The sequence below is a fragment of the Glycine soja genome, chromosome 18 (assembly GCF_004193775.1).
Source record: "Glycine soja cultivar W05 chromosome 18, ASM419377v2, whole genome shotgun sequence".
In the NCBI taxonomy this organism is placed as follows: Eukaryota; Viridiplantae; Streptophyta; class Magnoliopsida; order Fabales; family Fabaceae; genus Glycine; species Glycine soja.
In genome coordinates, this window is record NC_041019.1 from 1,720,866 (window position 1) to 1,740,879 (window position 20,014).

A 20,014-nucleotide genomic window follows, 5' to 3' on the forward strand; every position below is an offset into this window, starting at 1 on the left:
TGGCAATAGCTTTTCGATTTACGTAGTTCTGTGGATTTGCTAAAAGGTCTCAAGTTAATATGATTTGTATCCTCCACACCCAAGTTGTATAAATATAGATATAAATATTTCCTGGCTTTGCTACAAGTCTATAGCCACCTTGCTTGAAGGCAAACCGTTAAATATGTCAAATGCAAAATACAAGGTCAACCTCTTATTCTCTTGTGTATACTTCTTCATGGGTTTAGAGCACTGTTATCCTTCCTCTTGTTTTTCTCAAGGAAAAGTACTTTTTAACAATAAGCACAAGAACAACTAAGGTTTTTTTTTCCTCCTTGATATTGATTCACAAATATGGCCGCTGTATCTGAAATTGGAAACAAGACATTGGTATGCCAAAATCCCCACAGTTTTGGTCACTTTGATGTCTGGCACCGAGGCAACCCATTAGAATCCCCCACTTGTCTTCTCTTTCTGCAGGTCTCTATGATGACCATAGTCACACAGATAATGGACGCATGTCTCAAGCCACTAGGTCAATCCTCCCTTGTATCCCAGATTCTTGTAAGCTTTCTCTACATTTTACAAGGTGTTTAATGATGGTCACTAGAATCAGTGCTCTATGACCATGTAATTCTAAATATCTACAGAAATATTAGTAACACTCCTTTGAATACATTTTTTAGTATAGATTAAAATTTGTTAAATACTATAAAGTTTGGTGGTTATGCATTTTACAAGAAAGACACTTGTAGATTGACAGGACTATGATAGCTGTAATAATTTCTCGTGATAGTGTGTGTTGCTACCACTCCTATCACCAATAATGTAAAAATGTGATTTGTGTATCAATAATGTAAAAATAGCGTGTTGTTAACAAATGATGCATGGTAACAGGGTGGAGTGCTGTTTGGCCCCTCAATGTTGGGGAACAAAAACATTCTGGGGCAAACCTTATTTCCTGTGAAGGGTGCTGTAGTGCTTGAAACAGTTGCATCGTTTGGCCTTATGTTCTTCTTCTTCATATGGTGTGTTAAAATGGATGTTGCCACATTGATGAAGACTGAAAAGCTGGCCATCACTGTTGGTATTTCTGTGTTCGCATTTACATTGGTAATCCCTACTGGACTAGCAATTCTGTTGAGGAAATATGCTACAATGGACAGCAGCCTTGCACAGGCACTGCCCTTTATGGCTCTCTCACAAACCTTAACTGTATTCATTAGCATAGCAGTGCTCTTGAAAGATCTCAAAGTCCTTAACACTGATATGGGACGTTTAACCATGTCAGCAGCAATGTTTGCTGATATAGCTGGCTTTACCTTGACAGTGATCATTTTTGCTGTACTGCAGAATCAGAGTGGTAGCTTTCTGACACTAGCAGGCCTCCTTCTGTCCGTAGTTGCACTCTTTCTTGCTGTTATATTTGTGATGAGGCCAGCAATACTTTGGACGGTAAAGTACTCAGGTGGCGGTTCGGTTAATGAAAGCTGCGTTGTTTGCATCTTTCTCTTAGTTCTCTTATCTGCATTTATCAGTGAGTTAATTGGACAGCATTTTATTATGGGACCAATAATTTTAGGCCTGGCTGTTCCAGAAGGGCCACCCATAGGAACAGCTTTGTTGAGTAAATTGGAGACAATCTGTATGGGATTTCTTTATCCAATCTACCTCGCTGTTAATGGATTGCAAACTGATATCTTCAAAATTGACTTGCAATCTCTGTGGATTGTGGGTCTCATACTGATGGTGGCTTTCGTTGTAAAGATTGGTGCTGTCATGTTGCCAGGATACTTTTACAATCTACCCATGAAACAATGTTGTGTCATTGGCCTCCTTCTAAATGGAAGGGGTATAGCCGAGCTTACCATGTACAATATGTGGATTGGAAGCAAGGTATGTATCTATGTATGTGCATATGAGATTGAGACTAGTGAATTTAATTTCTAATTGATGCCAAAAATGTGTTTCAGGTCGTCAAAATTAGTCTTAAGGCACTGGGATTCACTGATTATAAAAATAAGAATACCGAATACCGAAATTATCATTTTTAAAGTATATGGATGAAACAACAAGTCGTTGGTTAGTGTAGTATTGGACTTCATTCCCTTAAACAGGATCTTAGATTTGAGTCTTGTAGATGAGAAAAATATAATTGGGAGGGACAACCCTATTAGAGGTGGTCAGCCAGATTCTTCAACAGAGATTGATTATCAGCAAAGTTAATGATATTCCGTACCAAATAATATGGTTAACAAAAAAGTATATGGATTAAGACTAAGGTTAATTGAGGGACATAATAAAACACATTTTACCCGGTTGATTAACTAACAGTCTAATACTTGTTCTCTTGTCTATGGTAGTTAATATCGGAACAAGAGTTCGCTTTGATGGTGGCCTCCATTGTAGTAGTAAACGCTATCCTAGCACCAATCGTAAAATACACATATGATCCTTCAGAACAATATCAGACCGGAAGAAGATGCACAATTCAGCATACTGGGCGAGATATGGAGCTCCGAGTCATGGTGTGCATTCACAACAATGAAAACCTCCCAACAATCCTGAACCTCTTAGAAGCATCCTATGCAAGCAGAGAGAGCAAGATTGGGGTCACAGCATTAGTCCTAGTGGAGCTTCAAGGAAGAGCCAGGCCTATTCTTGTTGATAACCAAAACCAACTCCATGATGAGCTGCGCTCAATGTCTTGCAACGCAAGTCACATTGAGAATGCATTGAGGCAATATGGACAACAGAACGAAGGATATGTATCTGTTCAATCTTTCACTTCAATCTCCACCTTTGAAACCATGTATGATGATATTTGTAGAATTTCATTAGAGAGTGGATCCAACATTTTGATCTTGCCATTCCACAAGAGGTGGGAAATTGATGGCACCGTTGAGATTTCTCATAGGACCATCCAAACCATGAACATTAATGTCCTCCAAAGGGCCCCATGTTCAGTGGGAATTCTAGTTGATAGGAGCATCTTGAATCCTTCTCCTTCACTCTTGATGGCTAGAGCAGCATTCTATGTCGTGGTGTTCTTCATTGGCGGTCAAGATGACATGGAGACATTAGCCTATGCCACTAGAATGGCTAGGCATGAATGTGTGTATGTAACCGTGGTAAGGTTCCTTCTATTTGGAGAGGAGAATTCTAAAGATAGAAAACGTGACAGCGATCTTATAGATGAGTATAGATACTATAATGCCAGAAATCGTAGGTTTGAGATTCTGGAAGAATTGGTGAAAGATGGGATAGAGATGTCAACATGTATAAGAAGATTGATAGATTATTTTGATCTAGTGATGGTGGGAAGGGAGCATCCAGAGAGTGTTATTTTTCAGGGACATGATGAATGGAGTGAGTGTCAAGAGCTAGGGATCATTGGAGACATGCTAGCATCACCAGATTTTGTGACCAAGGCATCGTTGTTGGTGGTGCAACAACAGAGAATAAGAGGGAGGCTTGTTACACATAATGTGAATGCCACTCCAGTGCCTAATCAAAGAGATCAGCTCCTACATGATGTTCCAATTCATGAAACCTTTAGTCCTTCATGTACTATTTCAGTGGACAAATATGACAAAATGTAGATAGATTCCTGTGTTTAGTGAATTTTCCTTGTCGATATATATATTATGCAAATCACAGATTTTCATTTAAAACCACAATATAATGTTACTTTCGACAAAGCCATGAAAAAATAAAATTGATCATCACATATGGTTAATACTTAATACTAATACATTGCCCTCACTTAATAATTTTGAATTAAAAAAAATACTTGAATAGTGGAATGGTACTAACTTCCTTAAAGGTGTGAAGAGGCATAAATGGAAAAATGTGATTTTATTTAATATAAATGGCTAAATGAGTAAACCATGTTTGGTTCTGCACAATAGTTATGAACGTTCAAAGTCTGTCCTACCCAACTTTGCATGATATTCAACCTTACGGGCATGTAATGAGGAAATCCCCTTAATTTTACTAAAATAAAAATCAAAACAAGGATAAAAATAAAATACAGATAAAATCCTTAAGCTACAAGTCTAATCAGAAAGAAAAAAAATATGATCCAGAATCATCAAATGTTTACAATTCCAATTAATCTCTTTGTAACACGTAATGTTAATTCTTTTCGTAAATTAAAAAAATTCAACTACATGTTGTGTAAATTTACAAAAATTATATACACATAACAATCTCAAATCAAAAAATAATTTCTGAATGCTCATCCACAGAAAGGTTTAAACTGCACGTCTTCACAAGGTGGATTCCTTAATACAGTCAGTGTATATATATAAACCTAAAAGTAATTTATTAGAAGGTGCTAATAAGTTGGTGAAGCAAGCCAATCTTTCCATAAAGCAATGGTCATGGAAGGTGATACTTGGAAAGAAAGTACCTGAATTTCTTGGTAAAGCAAGAAATTATGTAAACAAAGACATTGGCGTCAGGAAACAGCATCTCCATTTTAAGTGCCAATTTATGGTGCGTATTCAAACATCATGTCCAATAAAAGAAAGAAATTCTTACGACTTTGTACCATTTCATGCTGTAATTGAGGGGTACACATTTTTTTTCCAACAACTTGAGGGGTACACGTTGAACAGAACCTAAACCGTTCTCGTCGAATAATACCGATTCGACAAATAAAAAATGAATAAATTATATTGGCAAAACAAAAAATAGAATAAATTATACTTTATTTTCCAACTATTTCTTACTTTTTTAGTTTTCTCTCTCTCTCTATAAGTTATATATTTATATACAAAAAGACGAAATTCGTAAGGCAATCTTATTGGTATTTTAATTTTCTCTACTGATTATGTCTAACCATTTATACACACACACACATATATATATTGTATTACTTGTTAAATAAAATCAGAAAAATGTTGTAATCACTTTCAAAACTGTAGTTAATAAACCTTAACTAAATCAAGCAAAAACAATGGATAAGATGGAAGTTTAGTGATACAAAAATATATACAGGTATAGTGAGAATAAAAAAGTATAAAAAAAAGTTGAGGAAGTGTGAAATCTACGTGAAGATGAAGGATGAAAATTGGTTAAGTTAGGTTAGGTTAGATTTTATAAAATATGTATGAGTTTGATTTGTTTTTTAAGGTTCGAGCTTAGTTTATATATTTAGTTGATATAGACTACATTTAAAAGACTGACTTAAAAGTCTCTTTAAAATACATAATAATAACGAAAATGGATTAAGTTAGATTTGGTTTTTTTTTTCTTTTTACTGGGTAGTTAGATTAGGTTAATCTTTATAAAACATGAATTTGATTTGTTTTTTTTTTCAAAAAAAATTAAGGTTCAAGCTTAATTTATTTAGTTGATATAACCACTTTCAAAAATCTGACTTACAAGACTCTTTAGAATTCATAATAGTGACACTTGATTAAGTTAGATTAGACTTTATAAAACACGAGTTTGATTTTTTTTTTTTTAATAATAATTAAGGTTCTAGCTTATATATATTATATAGTTGATATAGACTACTTTCAAAAGTCTGACTTAAAAGTCTCTTTAGTATACATAATAATATAACCTTTTAATTTAGTTAAAAAATTTGTCCCTAAATAAATTAATAAATCCAAACTTATATACAAGTTAATAGGCTTAAGTCTTAAAAAAATAATATATATATATATATATATATATATATATATATATATAAAGCATTAAAACATTTCAATGAAAACAATATAATAATAATAATAATAATAATAATAATAATAATAAATATATTATTGTTATTAATTCATAGATTTTATTATTACTATTATAGAATAATTTGTGTGTATATATATAGATATATATAGAGAGAGAGGGTCATTTTATATGAGTGAGAAAATTTAAATATTATTATGAATTTTCAAAATTAAAATACACATGCCATATGATTTTCTTAAAAAATTACGTAACTTTTTTTTTTACAAAAGTAATCATATGGTTTTAAAAACTAATTTAAATAACTTATATATAACTATATCAGTTAAATTTGGTTCATAAAATAAGTATATCAGTTATTTTACAAAATTATAAGTATTCATAAAATAAATACAAAATGATAAGTACCAAGTGTATGGATCAGCTTATGCGATGTTGTTCCAATGTAACTAATAATCTTAAATTCGAGTATTGAATCGAATATGCAATTCATTTAAATACTTTAAGAGATAATTTGTTTACTCGTAATAATTTTATTTGACTTAAGTAAAGTTTTCTCATATAAAAAATACATATAGTCTATAAAAAAAAACATTTTCTGACTAAATATATTTTCACAGGCTCCACACAAAAAGGAAATAACAAAATTTTAAGAGAATGTATATTTACACTCATCAGTTTGTTAAAGTTAAAATTAAAATGGAGTAGAAATTGAGAGAAAAGAGAGGAAATATTTAAAATAAAGGTTGATTTGTATAAATAAAATGTGAAGGAAAGAAATAAAAAACTGGTGAGTATTACTCAAAATTATGTTTACAATGATGAAAGGAAAACTGATAAAGAAAGTAAACACTAAAAAAAGAGACCAACTTACAACTAACATTTACTTCGAGCATAGTTAATTAAGTGTTTGGGACATAATGTTTCTATAACTAAGTCTTACGTAGATTAAGGTTTACGAGACCTATCCTAAAAACATGAATTGAAACTAGTATCACCTGTCTTCTGGGCTCAATCCTGGGGATTCATAAAGACATTTCTTGAACAATCAAAGGGGTTATATGAATGGTTTAACGATCATTAATGTGATATTGATTGACAACCGATCAATGCTAGATATATAGGCTTAAAATCCTGTATCAGTCTACAGACGACTAATATGATGTAAAATTCCTTAGTTTTAAGTGCTTTTGAACATCAAGAGACTTAAAGTTCCGTGTTGGTTGACAAACAAATGGTATGATATATAATCCTTCAACGTAAACACGAAAAAAAAAACTTAGCCAATCATCGATACAGTACAAATAATAAATTAAAATGCAATTTTTTTCTTGTTCTTATTTTTTTCTTTATTTCTCTTAAACTAGATACTATCGAATCCATTCTATTTCTTATCTATTTCCATTATTCTACTTCTCACTTATTTTCATTACTTTATTCCTTTCTTTTATGTTTCTATCCACTTTATTTATCACCTATTTCTTTCTTTCTTACCGAATACTAAACAAGCCTTGTGATCCGAAAGCCCGAAACAATCATTTTTTTATGAAACAGCTTACACTCTGGTGGTGTGTTGTGTAAAGTTAAATAAGCTTTTTAAAAAATGGTAAATAACCGTTTCATATATTATTCAAATAAATAAATGGCTAAAATTGAATCATTCTCCGTATATAATGACCACCCATTTATTTTATTAATATATCTAACAATTATTTTTAACTCCATATAGGCATTTTTGACCCTCATCTTAAAACTCACCTCAAGAAATATATAGTTATTTTAATTAAATTAGTACTCAACTTCAAATTAATTATTAGACAAGTGTTGTTTTTTAACCATTTATCAAATTAGGAACTTTATGTCACGTTATCCTAAAATCGTTACATAAATTTTTAATGTCACCATACAATTTTTTAGAAGAAAAATTTGTCTGAAACCCATATGACATGGGATGCATTAGTCAAAGTAACACTTCCTAAATCATCAACTTAGTTAGTGGCATGCAACATGGCGTTAACCTATTTTTTTTTTCTAGAAAAAAAAAAACATATAAATATCACCAGCTGATGTCGCGCCACCTTCAACGCCCAGCCCAGTGTAGGCGCACTATGAAATCAATGCAGTCAGTTTTGTCATGTCAGACTTGCAAGAAAATCTCCAAAATTATATCACACTTAATAAATTTTATAAAGTATTATGCATAATATTTTTTTAAAGTTATTATGCATAGTATCTTAAAAGTTTCATTACCACTATTTTTCATTAGATAAACTTATTTAATACTTTGTGTAGGCTCATATATAACCAAAAAGTAATCTTGAATGTTAGATTTAAATATAAATAAATTTATTTTATCTTATTTTATTTTAATAATTTTTTTATTCATGATGAAAGATATTGTAAAAATAATTTTATTTTCCCTTTGAGATTAAAAAAAATTAAATGATATGAACCAACTTTTAATTAATATGAAATTAGTTATTTTTATTTATATATAACTTTAGATAACATATTTTTACTCAAAAGACTAAATTAGGTGGGAATGATGGTCAGATTAAGTGTTGTGGAATTATTGAAGTCTTATATTCAAAGTCCTAACTTATAACTATATTAAATACTTAAATTTTTTTTATCATCTATAACCATCATATTCAATTCTAAAAGAATTGTTTCTAGTAAAAAAAATCCGTGACTCAGAAAAAAAACATTACTTGGGTTGATTTTTGTAGCATCTAATATAATTAGGTGTTGACTCTAATTTTTATTTTGACGGAAGAAAGTTCAGAATGACGAGAAAGTGTTGAAGCAATATTGGTTGTCGACTTGTCGTGTCTGAGACGTGTACGTGTACCTTCCTTACCTAAAAAATGACAATTAAAAAGTGTTTATTCGGGACGCGCTTAACCAACTTCACAATTTTTTAAGTACCACTCCGGGTGCTATGTTACATGGGCGTCATTCTATTTTTTTTTTCTTTTTAACTAAGAAAAATTAGTATTTTAACCAATTATATAATTGTGAGATTAAATATTTAAAATATATAATTAAAATTTATAATAAATAAATTTTTTTAAATATATTAATTATATTTGTATTTATAATGAATAATTTATATAGTAATACAAATTATTTTTAGTTATTGATATTAAAAATACAGATGAAAAAAATATATTGAAAGAGATGAAAGGTTGAGAATTTTTTTAAAAATATTGTTATTGAAAAATTATTAGAAAAATTCATTGAAGAATAGTTTTAAAAAAATTCTCATTCAAGATAATTATTCTTATATATATAAATTTATAAATGATTTCATGTAATACGAAAAATTGTTAATCCACATGACAATCTTAGCGAAGTGGCAAAACTGCCTTGGTAAAAAATTTTCATAAGATAATCCCTTTTAAATAATTAATTTGTAATTAATATTGTGTCATCCTCGTTACCTTCTGTTCATTTAGCTTTAAGAACAAATTTATGTTTCGCATCACGTAACGTGTGTGTTTGGAAGCGTTGAAACCACATTTAATGAAAGAAAAAAAAAAAAACATATTCTAAGACACAAGCAACAAAAGGAAGGTTTCTTTAACGTCAGTTAGGTTGAGATAAATGCGTACGCAAAAACAGTTAAATGATTAGCTTTTAGAAAAAGTTAGAGGTTATAAGAAAACATAGGGAAATGTCACTAATTTGTTATACTTTCAATAATCAAGATGTTAGTTTTCTCTTTCAAAAACATATTAACTTGTTCTCTAATTACCATTTTTAATTTTTAACTACATTTATTATAAATACTTTAGTGAAAAACTCATAGCAGCTATTCCAGTTCTGTTCATGTAAATATCGTAGAAGATAATTGCATTTTTTTCCTTTTCTTTTTCTAAAACAAGAAACGTGTGAGGAATCTTAAGAATTAAGATGCTAATTTAAAAAGTTGCTGAGTTAGAGCATAAAAGTTCAAATAAAAAATAAATGAATAGACAAACTATTAAATTATTAATAGCCTTAGCCTTGAATCTGATGCAGACGTGTATGGCAATGGACATAGAAGCATTAAATAGGCCTCGTTACATTCAAGTTTCAACCAAATTGGCAGGGAAAATCCTCTGATACTGTTGTTTTCCTGAAACCATCACAATTTGTTTCTCAATCATGTCAACCTCATCCTCTTCCCAAAGCCTCAAAATTGGCATAGTTGGATTCGGCAACTTTGGCCAGTTTCTGGCCAAGACAATGATAAAACAAGGCCACACTCTCACAGCAACTTCTCGATCTGATTACTCTGAACTTTGTCTCCAAATGGGCATCCATTTTTTCAGGTAAGTCAAACCAAACCAAACCATGCATAAATACATACACACTTGCACCATTTTGCTGGAAATCCCACGTGGATCAGTGATATAGTCAAAATAGTGTATATAAATAGAGAACAATTTTTCACTTACGAGCTGATTTTGTGAAGTTAAAGTCTAAAGGCAAATTCTAAGACATTTCATGTTCCGTATGTCAAACATTGCGCAGGGATGTCAGCGCATTCCTTACCGCGGACATAGATGTCATAGTGTTGTGCACATCGATATTATCGCTATCCGAGGTTGTCGGGTCAATGCCACTCACCTCCCTGAAGCGACCAACGCTCTTTGTTGATGTTCTTTCTGTCAAAGAGCACCCAAGAGAGCTTCTACTGCGAGAGTTGCCAGAGGATTCGGACATACTCTGCACGCACCCAATGTTTGGTCCTCAGACTGCCAAGAATGGATGGACAGATCACACTTTCATGTATGACAAAGTTCGGATAAGAGACGAAGCTACCTGCTCTAATTTCATCCAAATTTTTGCTACTGAGGTAGGTTAATATCCTTTGTCAATACCCACCAATCACGAAAGAAGAAAGAATCATTTTTTTTTTTTTTTTTTGCATTGGACCAGTTTAATTATGTTAATCAAGAAGAAAGAAACAGAGAGGGTGGAAGCTAAGTAACTTCTGACGTTTGCATTTGATAAATCAAGATACAAGATAAATCTATGTTGTAAAAAATATAAGTCTCAGTCCCACATCTAGCAGAGGTAAGGATTACCATCACCTTACCCTTATAAGTTATTTGTTGGTTTGAGTTAGGCCTAAATTTAAACTTACAAAGTATCAAAGGTAGCTTATCTTGGATCTATTAATAGGTCACTTATCATATTACCTACACACAAAACCCAATAATGTGGACCGTGAGAGGGTGTATTGAGAAATATCAACACGTTGATTTTGAGAGGTTAAGCTAGGCCAAGCCCAAATTGAAAGAATCTAAGCATACAATCCTACAGCCAAGGTTATAGAACCTCAACGTCATTATTGAAAACAAATGCATATTAAACAATTCAATCTTCAATTCTCCCCTGGACTGAGTTTGAACTAATTCTTCATAAGTTTGGACCATTGTTGCTTGGTTTACAAAAGAATCACAAAAATCAGTTGTGAATGCCTTACATTTATGATTCATCCGGGGTACATCTATTTCACTGTGTTTTGTTACTTTTGTATTACGCAGGGTTGCAAGATGGTACAGATGTCCTGTGAGGAACATGACAGAGCAGCTGCTAAGAGCCAATTTATCACTCACACAATTGGCAGGTATGCAGCTTCCTACATATCTAATAAACCATTGAGAAGCACTAATATAAATGCTCACTAGATGTAACTTTTGGCTGCTTCTTGATCAGGACACTGGGAGAAATGGATATTCAATCCACACCTATTGACACTAAGGGCTTCGAGACACTTGTTAAATTGGTAAAGAGTTGTTAACATTTCCCCTACTTTCTCTAAAAAAATTCCTTTATATGTGGTTATGTATCATATGGAAAAGTTACTTGCAGAAGGAGACGATGATGAGAAATAGTTTTGATTTGTATAGTGGATTATTCGTGTATAACAGATTCGCCAGACAAGAGGTAATGGAACTGCCAACGAAATGCTTATTTACTTTTAAATTCCATTTTAAAGCACTGAACCAAGTACCCCAAGATAGACTCATGAATTGTGAAAAATATGCAGCTGGAAAACCTTGAACATGCCTTGCACAAAGTCAAAGAAACGCTGATGATACAAAGGACGAATGGGGAGCAGGGTCATAAAAGAACTGAAAGTTGATGCATATTTATTTTGCAAGATATTTTCTCTAACTCTCAAATATCCTCCTGCAGTTCCAATTATAAATTACTCTTATTTCAGTTTCCTTTTACCAAAATTGAAGTTCAATTAATAAACCAAAGAGACTGGTATATGTTCAATCACATGCGATAAAAATGTTCCACGTTCTTGTTCCGAGCAGATTCTTTGTAATTTCATAAAGTTAGAGAAAAGAAAAAAAAAACAGACATTTAGTCGCCAATGCCTAAAACCATATAATAACTCCACAGTTTGGTTCTCTGAATGAATTCCCTTCATTTTAATCCAAATCTCAACTACCTCTTCAATTCTAAACAAATAAATTAGAACACTACCAAGTGATCCTCTGGGGTCTTGACATGAGCCTTCTAGTTCTAGCTTTTCAATCAATGTATCTACAGAGCATGTATTCCATTTTGGATTATAGAGAAATAATGTAAAACTTTTAACCAAATGTTACTGCAAATCTAAAGAAAGTTCATTGCTCCATGATAAATTGATAATACTACATAAGATGTACAACTGCTGATTTTATATATCATTTTAACAAGACTTGCCAAGAGATATATCCCTTAAAGCCAAGAGCACTTATGTTTCGATTTGAGACACCTCTATTTATTCCACTTACATTTGAAAAATAAAAATATTACATTCACCAAACTGGGAAATGGGAAATATCAAAACGTATAGAAGTGAGCCGTGGAAGGAATTGTAAACAAATTATGACGAAAACCAGAACCTATTCCTACCAGCTTTTCAAGAATAGTACAAAATTACCAAGAAAAAAAAATGATGCAACGTATTTTCACCGCATTTATTTTTCTCTCTCATCAATGCTGGCTTCTTCTGTTTCGTTGCATAAAATTGCAGAAGGATTCGGAGGATCTGATGCTGATGGCTCTGTCTTTCTAACTTGTAGGCCAGTAAAGCGCGCTAGGTCAATCCATTGCTGCAGCAACTCACGAAAACAAAAATTTTTAAAACTCCTAGTCAAATTTAGAAATGTATGTGCAGATGAATAATTCACATAAAACTAAATTATACTCCATTGGTTTTAAAACAATTGCTACTCTTGATTCTTGAGGTTTTAGTCTGTTTCAAATTATGTCACTTTAGAACATGAAGACGACATTGCTTTTTTCTTTGTCTTTTATTGTTTCTCTAACTAAAAATGAAAGCAATGAAAGCAATAATGGCGGAAGAGGATAATATAGTCAGACGAACTTAGGGTTTCCTTGAAATTAAGAATATTTAATGACTTTATTAATCATAGTAGAAAACATTAAACAATTATTGTGAAATGGAAGGGAAGTATATTGCAATATGGCAAAAGCAAATGCTAAAACAGTGTCTTTACAATATTGGCTAAAAAGTCAAAAGAAAAAAGTTATTAGAAAATGTCACTAATACATTTCCATTGTGATTTTCAATACATCCCTAATGTAATTTCTAATAAAAGAAATTCTATTATTAATTCCTCAAGACCTTATTACAAATGCTAATGAGTTTCCTTAAGACTCTTGTCAAGGGATTAAAAAAATAAAATATATTAAATGAAAAGTAATGTATTACATGTTGTACTTTTCATAAAATGCTCTATATTTTTGGCTTAATTATACTTTTGATCTTCTTACTTTTTCAATTTTGTAAACTTTATCCCTCTATTTTTTTTCCACAATTTTGATCTCTAATTATTTTAATTATCCATTAACATAACATCCAATATTCGATAAATGTGCTGACATGGCAGTGTAGAAGAGTGTCATGTCAACATGAACGTGTTGACATACTAGCAACACGTTAACAAGACCCTTTTTTATTCCTTAACAAGCACCTTAATGGCACTCGTTAGCAACACCTTTGTAATATTAAGATGACACGTTGACAAGCGGAAGTTATTTTCTTTCCTTAACTTGTGATTTATTGTTCCTAGACAAAAGCACAAGCTGACGCAATTATAACTCCTCAAAACACATATTTCCATATTAACACTTGAATGTGAAATTCACCACTTTAAAAAGAAGGAAAAATTAAATTAGATTTTTGAGAAGAATTATAGTGTTCAACCATAAATAAATGAAATCCACTTACTGACGAGATTGTGAACATTGAGCATTGAAAGTGAACAAAAGCAGATAGAAGATAAGGAAAAAAAAACTGACCTGGGTTCCCCAATATGAATTGACTGTCCGTGCTACAAAAGAAAGCATATTTACAAAGAATGTTTGAGAAGCAAACTGTTCAGAAATCCGATGCTCCACTATCCCAGCAATTATCTGCTCAACAAAAATATTATAATTTCCGTATTAATACAAAATAACAGTTCCAGGCATTAAATGGATGTATATTTGTTGAATATGATATAACCAAAGATGTAGTCACAGAACAATCAAAAATCAATTTTAAGAAAGAAAGAGCCTTAAATAGTTATTCAGCAAAGTGCAGATGAAGAAGTAGAAAGGAGGAGAAAATTACAAAATCAGATATAATAGATATTATTGAACCGAGTAATTTTTTTTCCACGATTACTAACATAATATTTGGTTGGAAAATAATGGAGAGGAAAGGAGGGCAAAGATTTGGAAGGAAAGGGAGAATGGAGGGGAGTAAAACACCTCCTCTATCAATTTTGGCTCCCTTCGAAAATTGGGAGAATTTGGAGAGGAGAAAGTTTTACATGAATTGGACTAAACTATCCTTAATGGTTTTATCCTATTATGAGGATATAATAAATAATAAATTATTTTATTTTCCCTCTTATTTCCTTGTGAACCAAACCAAGTGTTCCTCCCCTCTACTCCCTTTCTTTGAACAAAATAGATAGTATACGATGTAGTCCAATCTTTCCTATTATGCTTGCTACCCACCATCTACTTCAAACACTGCCTAAGTGGCCCGAAAAACATAGTGTACAAATTAGTTATTCAAGACACAGCTGGTCAAGTCCTGCTTTCAAAATGTCTACATGAATTTCCAAATTGTATTTCTGTCCTGCTTCAATACTATATATTGGAAAAAAATCAAGGCATCACATAATCAACTATTGAGTATTGAAACATAAACCATCGACGTGACAATATAGAAGCCTTCATTTCCTACAGAAACTAGGTTCAATCTTCCATGAAGTCTATTGTTACATATTAGTTAAAATGAAAACTTTATGCAACAAACAAGTTCTCTATATACCTGATAACGGAGATTTGCAGATATTCCAAGAAAGCATGCATATATAAATGCAGTTTTGAGTATTGGGGACCTCATAATCCGTTGTTCAGTGACAACTGCTGGATTAAGGACTTTACGAATTGCATATAGAGAATTTGATGAAGCCACAGCTCCTATGCTTGAAATAAATCCAACACTAGCAAGTTTTAAACCACCAAATACAACTGATGCAATCCTATGATTGAGATTCCAGTTTATCCCTGCTGGATTCTTTTGAAATGCATTGTCCGGGATGGAGCCAAGAAGTCCCATTAGAGAACCAATGTTGTCGGGTGCTTTCATCTCATCAGCATATGAAAGGAATGACAAAGTTGGTGCAGGAAGCCACACTGTAAAGAAATCAACAACTGATCCTCTGACAGTGTCCGTAATAACATAGTCAATCTCTTGGAAAAAATTTTCTTTCCGCTTTTCATACTGTGCCAATAATGTAGTTGTTATTGATATAGCTTCTTCTATGGCTAATCTGTGCAAGAATTTGGGATCTGCCAACAATCTTTCCCTGAATCCCTGTATAAAAAGAACCAGATAGTGAAGGGAACAAAGTGATGAATGATTAAAAGCAGAATGAAGGTTTCATTTTCAAATAAAAAATTACCTGGAAACGGTGAGTGAGCTCTGAAATTAGAGGATACTGCTCTAGATCAAAGAAGTTCTGCAATACCTCTGGTGATACTAAACCAAGATCAATTCCCTTTTGAAGATCCTGAAATTGAAAGGAAAATATTTCCTATGTTCACCACCAATATTGGCACACACTATCCTGTCTAAGGTATGCACATAAAAGAGTAAACAGATGCATAGAAAAAAGAACTAGAAAGTAGAAACACACTAACTACCTAATCATCAAATGCAAGTATGCAACTAATGTATGCCAAATTATAGACCAGAGGTACTTTATTTTAAGAGAAAGAAAACAGAAATAACGACCTCATTATCACAATTCACCCATTGGAAAAGTTTTTATGTCCTTAAATTATACATTGCTGTGCAATGAATCTTTCCTCAAAAGGAATATGAATTTAAAGGAAAAGAAAGATAGCACAAAGACAGCACTACAAAGTTGCAAGCATTCAATTAAAATCCCCCACACCAGTAGGTTGAGCTGCATGATTTGTGTCAATTAATAAAATGCAAAACAGAGATATCAATTAAAGGGATAAGGACCCATTTATTTAAGCTTTTAAAAAAATATTTAAAAAAAAAAAAAAAAAAAAAAAGAGGGCGAGCCCTGGTGCAGCGGTAAAGTTGTGCCTTGGTGACTTGTTGGTCATGGGTTCGAATCCGAAAACAGCTTCTTTGCATATGCAAGGGTAAGGCTGCGTACAACATCCCTCCCCCATACCTTCTTCTTGCGAAGAGCCTTGGTGACTTGTTGGTCATGGGTTCGAATCCGGAAACAGTCTCTTTGCATATGCAAGGGTAAGGCTGCGTACAATATCCCTCCCCCATATCTTCGCATAGCAAAGAGCCTCTGGGCAATGGGGTACGAAAAGAAAAGAAAGAAATGTAAAGTTATTTTATTTGGTTACAATAATTAAAAAATGTACTTTATATTATAAAAAGTAGTTATAATTTTGACTTTTTTTCAGCTGCTACTCAAAGTAGCTTCTGAAAATAATCATATAGATAGATAGATTCTGATTTTTTTTCTAAAAAAAAACTTAAACAAACACACTAAGAAATTTTAGAAGTGATTTTTCATGAAAAAAGTTGAAACAAATGGGCTCTAAAATGCTCCTGAAATGCCAAAGTTAATTGCATACAAAAAAAATAATCAATAGGTACTGGCACAAGACACCTAGTAATATGCGAAATCTCTTATGTTTGTATCACCAAAATGGACAATGAGAGGACATAACAACAACAACACCACCAAAACCTTATCCCACTAGGAATGAGAGGACATAAAGGGCTAAAAATTGGAAGGAGGGTCTACGGGGCAAGAAGATTAACAGTCAAACAAATTAGTAACTGTAATTGTTGGTTTACCTGTGGGAGGGCATCTCGCCTCCGCCCAGCAGCATTCATAACCCGAGCAATCTCAGCACGGTCAAAGCAATTTCTACTACAGGGTCTCGCAGCAGAATACCACAAAAAATCAGCAACAGGAACTTCTCCTTCTCTGCGAATGAATTGTCTTTCAGGGTCAAGTAATATAACTGCATGGTTTTTCTTTTGTATTTTTCCTGAAATTCTTGCTGGCACTCCAGTTCCTCTAGATCCATATGTAACATGGCTTGCACCAGTGACAACTATTAACATACCAGTGACCCCTCCATCAAGCACATTTTGTAAGACAATCTGGGACATAGAATACTCATCAACAACTCGAGCCTGTGCAGAAAGGTATGAGCTTGGACCAAAAGGAATAGACAGATTTTGAGTACTATCAACAGAAGATCTGCGTGAGATAGAAGTAAAGCCAGATATGAAGCCTGAACCAGCTGGAGGTGCATATAGTTTACGTTCATCCTTTGTAAGCCCACGAATTCCTTCTGCTTGGACAGTTCTTAAGATCTGTTGATGAGAAAAGTTCAAGTCTTAATTGTCATCTTTATGTGTCTTGACCTAACAATACAAGAACTGAGCCTAATCCTACAAGGTGGTGTTGGCTAGATGGATCAAATGAAACCTTTTAGCTCTATCAAAAACCAAAATTGCAATAAAGTTTCTCAGGTTGCCCTCTACCCTTTCAACAGATTATATTCCTTTCTCATATCTTGACATGATCAAACTACTTGAGGCAACTTTTCATAATCATATCCTCAATTTTTTTATGTTTAACTTTCAGTTTAATATGGGAAGGAATCTTTGAGGATTATGTGTTTATTTCCAATTCAGGGTCTGTTCTTTGTAGACTAGATTTTTCTAGTCCTAACGCAACCAAAATCCTTAAGGGCAACTTTTTACAGCACATAGCTTTTGCACTTATTGGAAGTCAATTTGACAAGCACCAACAAGTATATACTATACTACTCCCTCCATTCCAAAATAATTGTTGTCCTAAATTGTTTTACACAGACCAAGAAAAAACAATAGATAGATGAAAGAGAGTTGTAGTTTTACAAAGTTAATCTTATATCATCATTGATTCATTTATAGATTTTGTTTCCATCATTAATATTATAAGGAATATACGTGAAAAAATGTAATTAAATATTATATTCAAAACTAAAATAACAATTATTTTGGAATAATTTTTTTTTTCTTATACGACAATTATAATGGGACAGAGGGAGTAACATTTTTCCGTTGCTCCTAATTATAGCCACACCACAACCATAATTTTCAGAGACAAAATAAACATTTGAAAGATCAACATGAGTTTGGATGAAATTTATGCATACCTTCAGTGGTGTACCACAAGCAACAAGATGAATTCCATTTTCGCGACAGTAGCTCAGAATAGGTTCATACTCCTGCCATCTTTGAGGCGGCCAATGCAACGTGTAAGACTTCAAGGTGTCTCCATCTATCCTGCCATGAAAGTCAAGTTTCAGGACAAGTAATGCAGAATTATGGAAAAGCAATCTGACTAAGACAAAAGAGCTTCAGAGATTAACAGAAAATAGTGAGCCAGAAAAAAGATTGGGAGACAGAAATTGGTCGCCAACAAAAAGTTGTCTCTTTTATAATTTTTAATTGAAATTTTCTTAATTTAGCTAACATGACTTTCTACGGCCACAATTGCGTTTGCAGACACTTAAAAAACTTGATGTTGCAGCAAAAATCACGTTTTATTTATTATTGATGTCAATTATTTAACAGTTTTATGTTAGGTTTAATAACAGTAGGTTGATGCAAGAGGCTAAACATTAATCAGAAATTGAAAGGCAGTGTTATTACTTCTTATCCATATACTGATTGAGCGGTTCCTGAATATTAGCGGGAAAAACTTCAAGCGCCAGAGACAATAGTTTTTCCTTCTCCAAACAGCGCCTATGCAAATTCTTCACAATCTCAAGCTCCAATTCCCTATCGTCTCGAACCGGAACTTGCTCTGCTTCACCTAAATACACCACTCGAGCATTCATCAACTTCTCCCACACTTTCCCTTTCTCTTTCCCTATCGCCAACGGTTCTCCTATCACCGTCGCGTCGTAAATCCTCGAAGTTATCACTTCCTCCTCCTCCTTCTTCTTCGGCGGCTCCTCCGGCTTCGGCGCCGAAGCCAGAGGAGATTCCGCTGCCTTCTCCTCCGCCCTCGCCGTCGCCGCCGAGAGCAGGATTGATGCGCCGGCGACTAAGAACGGCGCCATCAGCACGCCGCGCCGGCTGCTCCGAGCTCGAGTATCGCCGTCGCCGTCAGAACCACCGGGATTCGAGGCGGCGGTGACGCGAGTCGCGTGGCAGACGGAAAGGCTGACGCGGCGGCGTTTGGCGGTCGAGACGCGGCGGAATTCGAGGCCTCCGGGGGCGTCATGAGGAGGGTCCGGTGGCGCGGCACGTGCGGCAGTGGCGCCGCGGAAGTAAGGCACGTGCGGGAGACGAGTGACGAAAGAAGAAGCCGGAGTGTGGGGCTTCATTAGTTTCGTTGGCTTCAGTCTGGCCTTATCATCAACCGCAACAAGGTTTAAGTTTTGTCAGTTCACTTTTTTCAACTGCCACACAAAACACGAAGATTCCTTTATTTTCAGCATTACAAGATTCCATAATTATTATTATTATTATTATTTTGGAGAAACTTTTTTTTTTCCTTTCAAATATCCCTTTTCATAGACCATTTTAATTGGCAAACAATTAAACATTAAATAAATAAAAACATTTATTATCAAACAGTAGATCAACTTAGATGTGTTAGTCTAAAGAAAAACAAATAAATAACAATGACATGTTTTGAGAGATAGACAAATATTCCCTCTAACATAACATAAAACATATATATATATATATATATATATATATATATTTGTGGTAGAAAGAAATATTAGTTTTAGTTCGACATATTATAAG

At 33.3% G+C, this 20,014-nt stretch overlaps 3 protein-coding genes across 4 annotated transcripts; 2 read left to right on the forward strand and 1 right to left on the reverse strand.

Annotated features, from left to right (window-relative positions):
• Positions 1–121: 121 nt before the first annotated feature.
• On the forward strand, positions 122–3,639 carry LOC114396134 (cation/H(+) antiporter 15-like). Its single transcript, XM_028358028.1, has 3 exons — positions 122–543; positions 877–1,875; positions 2,343–3,639. Exons 1-3 carry the CDS (start codon positions 334–336, stop codon positions 3,579–3,581), a joined length of 2,448 nt encoding a protein of 815 aa, XP_028213829.1. The 5' UTR covers positions 122–333; the 3' UTR covers positions 3,582–3,639.
• A 6,063-nt stretch (positions 3,640–9,702) lies between these two features.
• Positions 9,703–12,287, forward strand: LOC114397647 (arogenate dehydrogenase 1, chloroplastic-like). Of its 2 annotated transcripts, none has more exons than XM_028359792.1 (6): positions 9,703–9,992; positions 10,195–10,519; positions 11,214–11,296; positions 11,386–11,455; positions 11,542–11,616; positions 11,720–12,287. In XM_028359792.1, the coding sequence occupies exons 1-6, from the start codon at positions 9,826–9,828 to the stop codon at positions 11,813–11,815; spliced, it is 816 nt and encodes a 271-aa protein (XP_028215593.1). In that variant the 5' UTR covers positions 9,703–9,825; the 3' UTR covers positions 11,816–12,287. The 2 variants fall into 2 exon arrangements, 1 of the variants encoding a protein (XP_028215593.1); XR_003663373.1 differs by having other exon boundaries at positions 9,716–9,992; positions 11,532–11,616; positions 11,720–12,066.
• Positions 12,288–12,345: 58 nt separating this feature from the next.
• On the reverse strand, positions 12,346–19,676 carry LOC114397645 (protein RETICULATA-RELATED 5, chloroplastic-like). The gene is made up of 7 exons (XM_028359791.1): positions 18,908–19,676; positions 18,409–18,538; positions 17,051–17,578; positions 15,657–15,764; positions 15,020–15,568; positions 13,996–14,109; positions 12,346–12,782 (listed from the first exon to the last, which is right to left on the reverse strand). Exons 1-7 carry the CDS (start codon positions 19,585–19,587, stop codon positions 12,648–12,650), a joined length of 2,244 nt encoding a protein of 747 aa, XP_028215592.1. The 5' UTR covers positions 19,588–19,676; the 3' UTR covers positions 12,346–12,647.
• Positions 19,677–20,014: the final 338 nt, after the last annotated feature.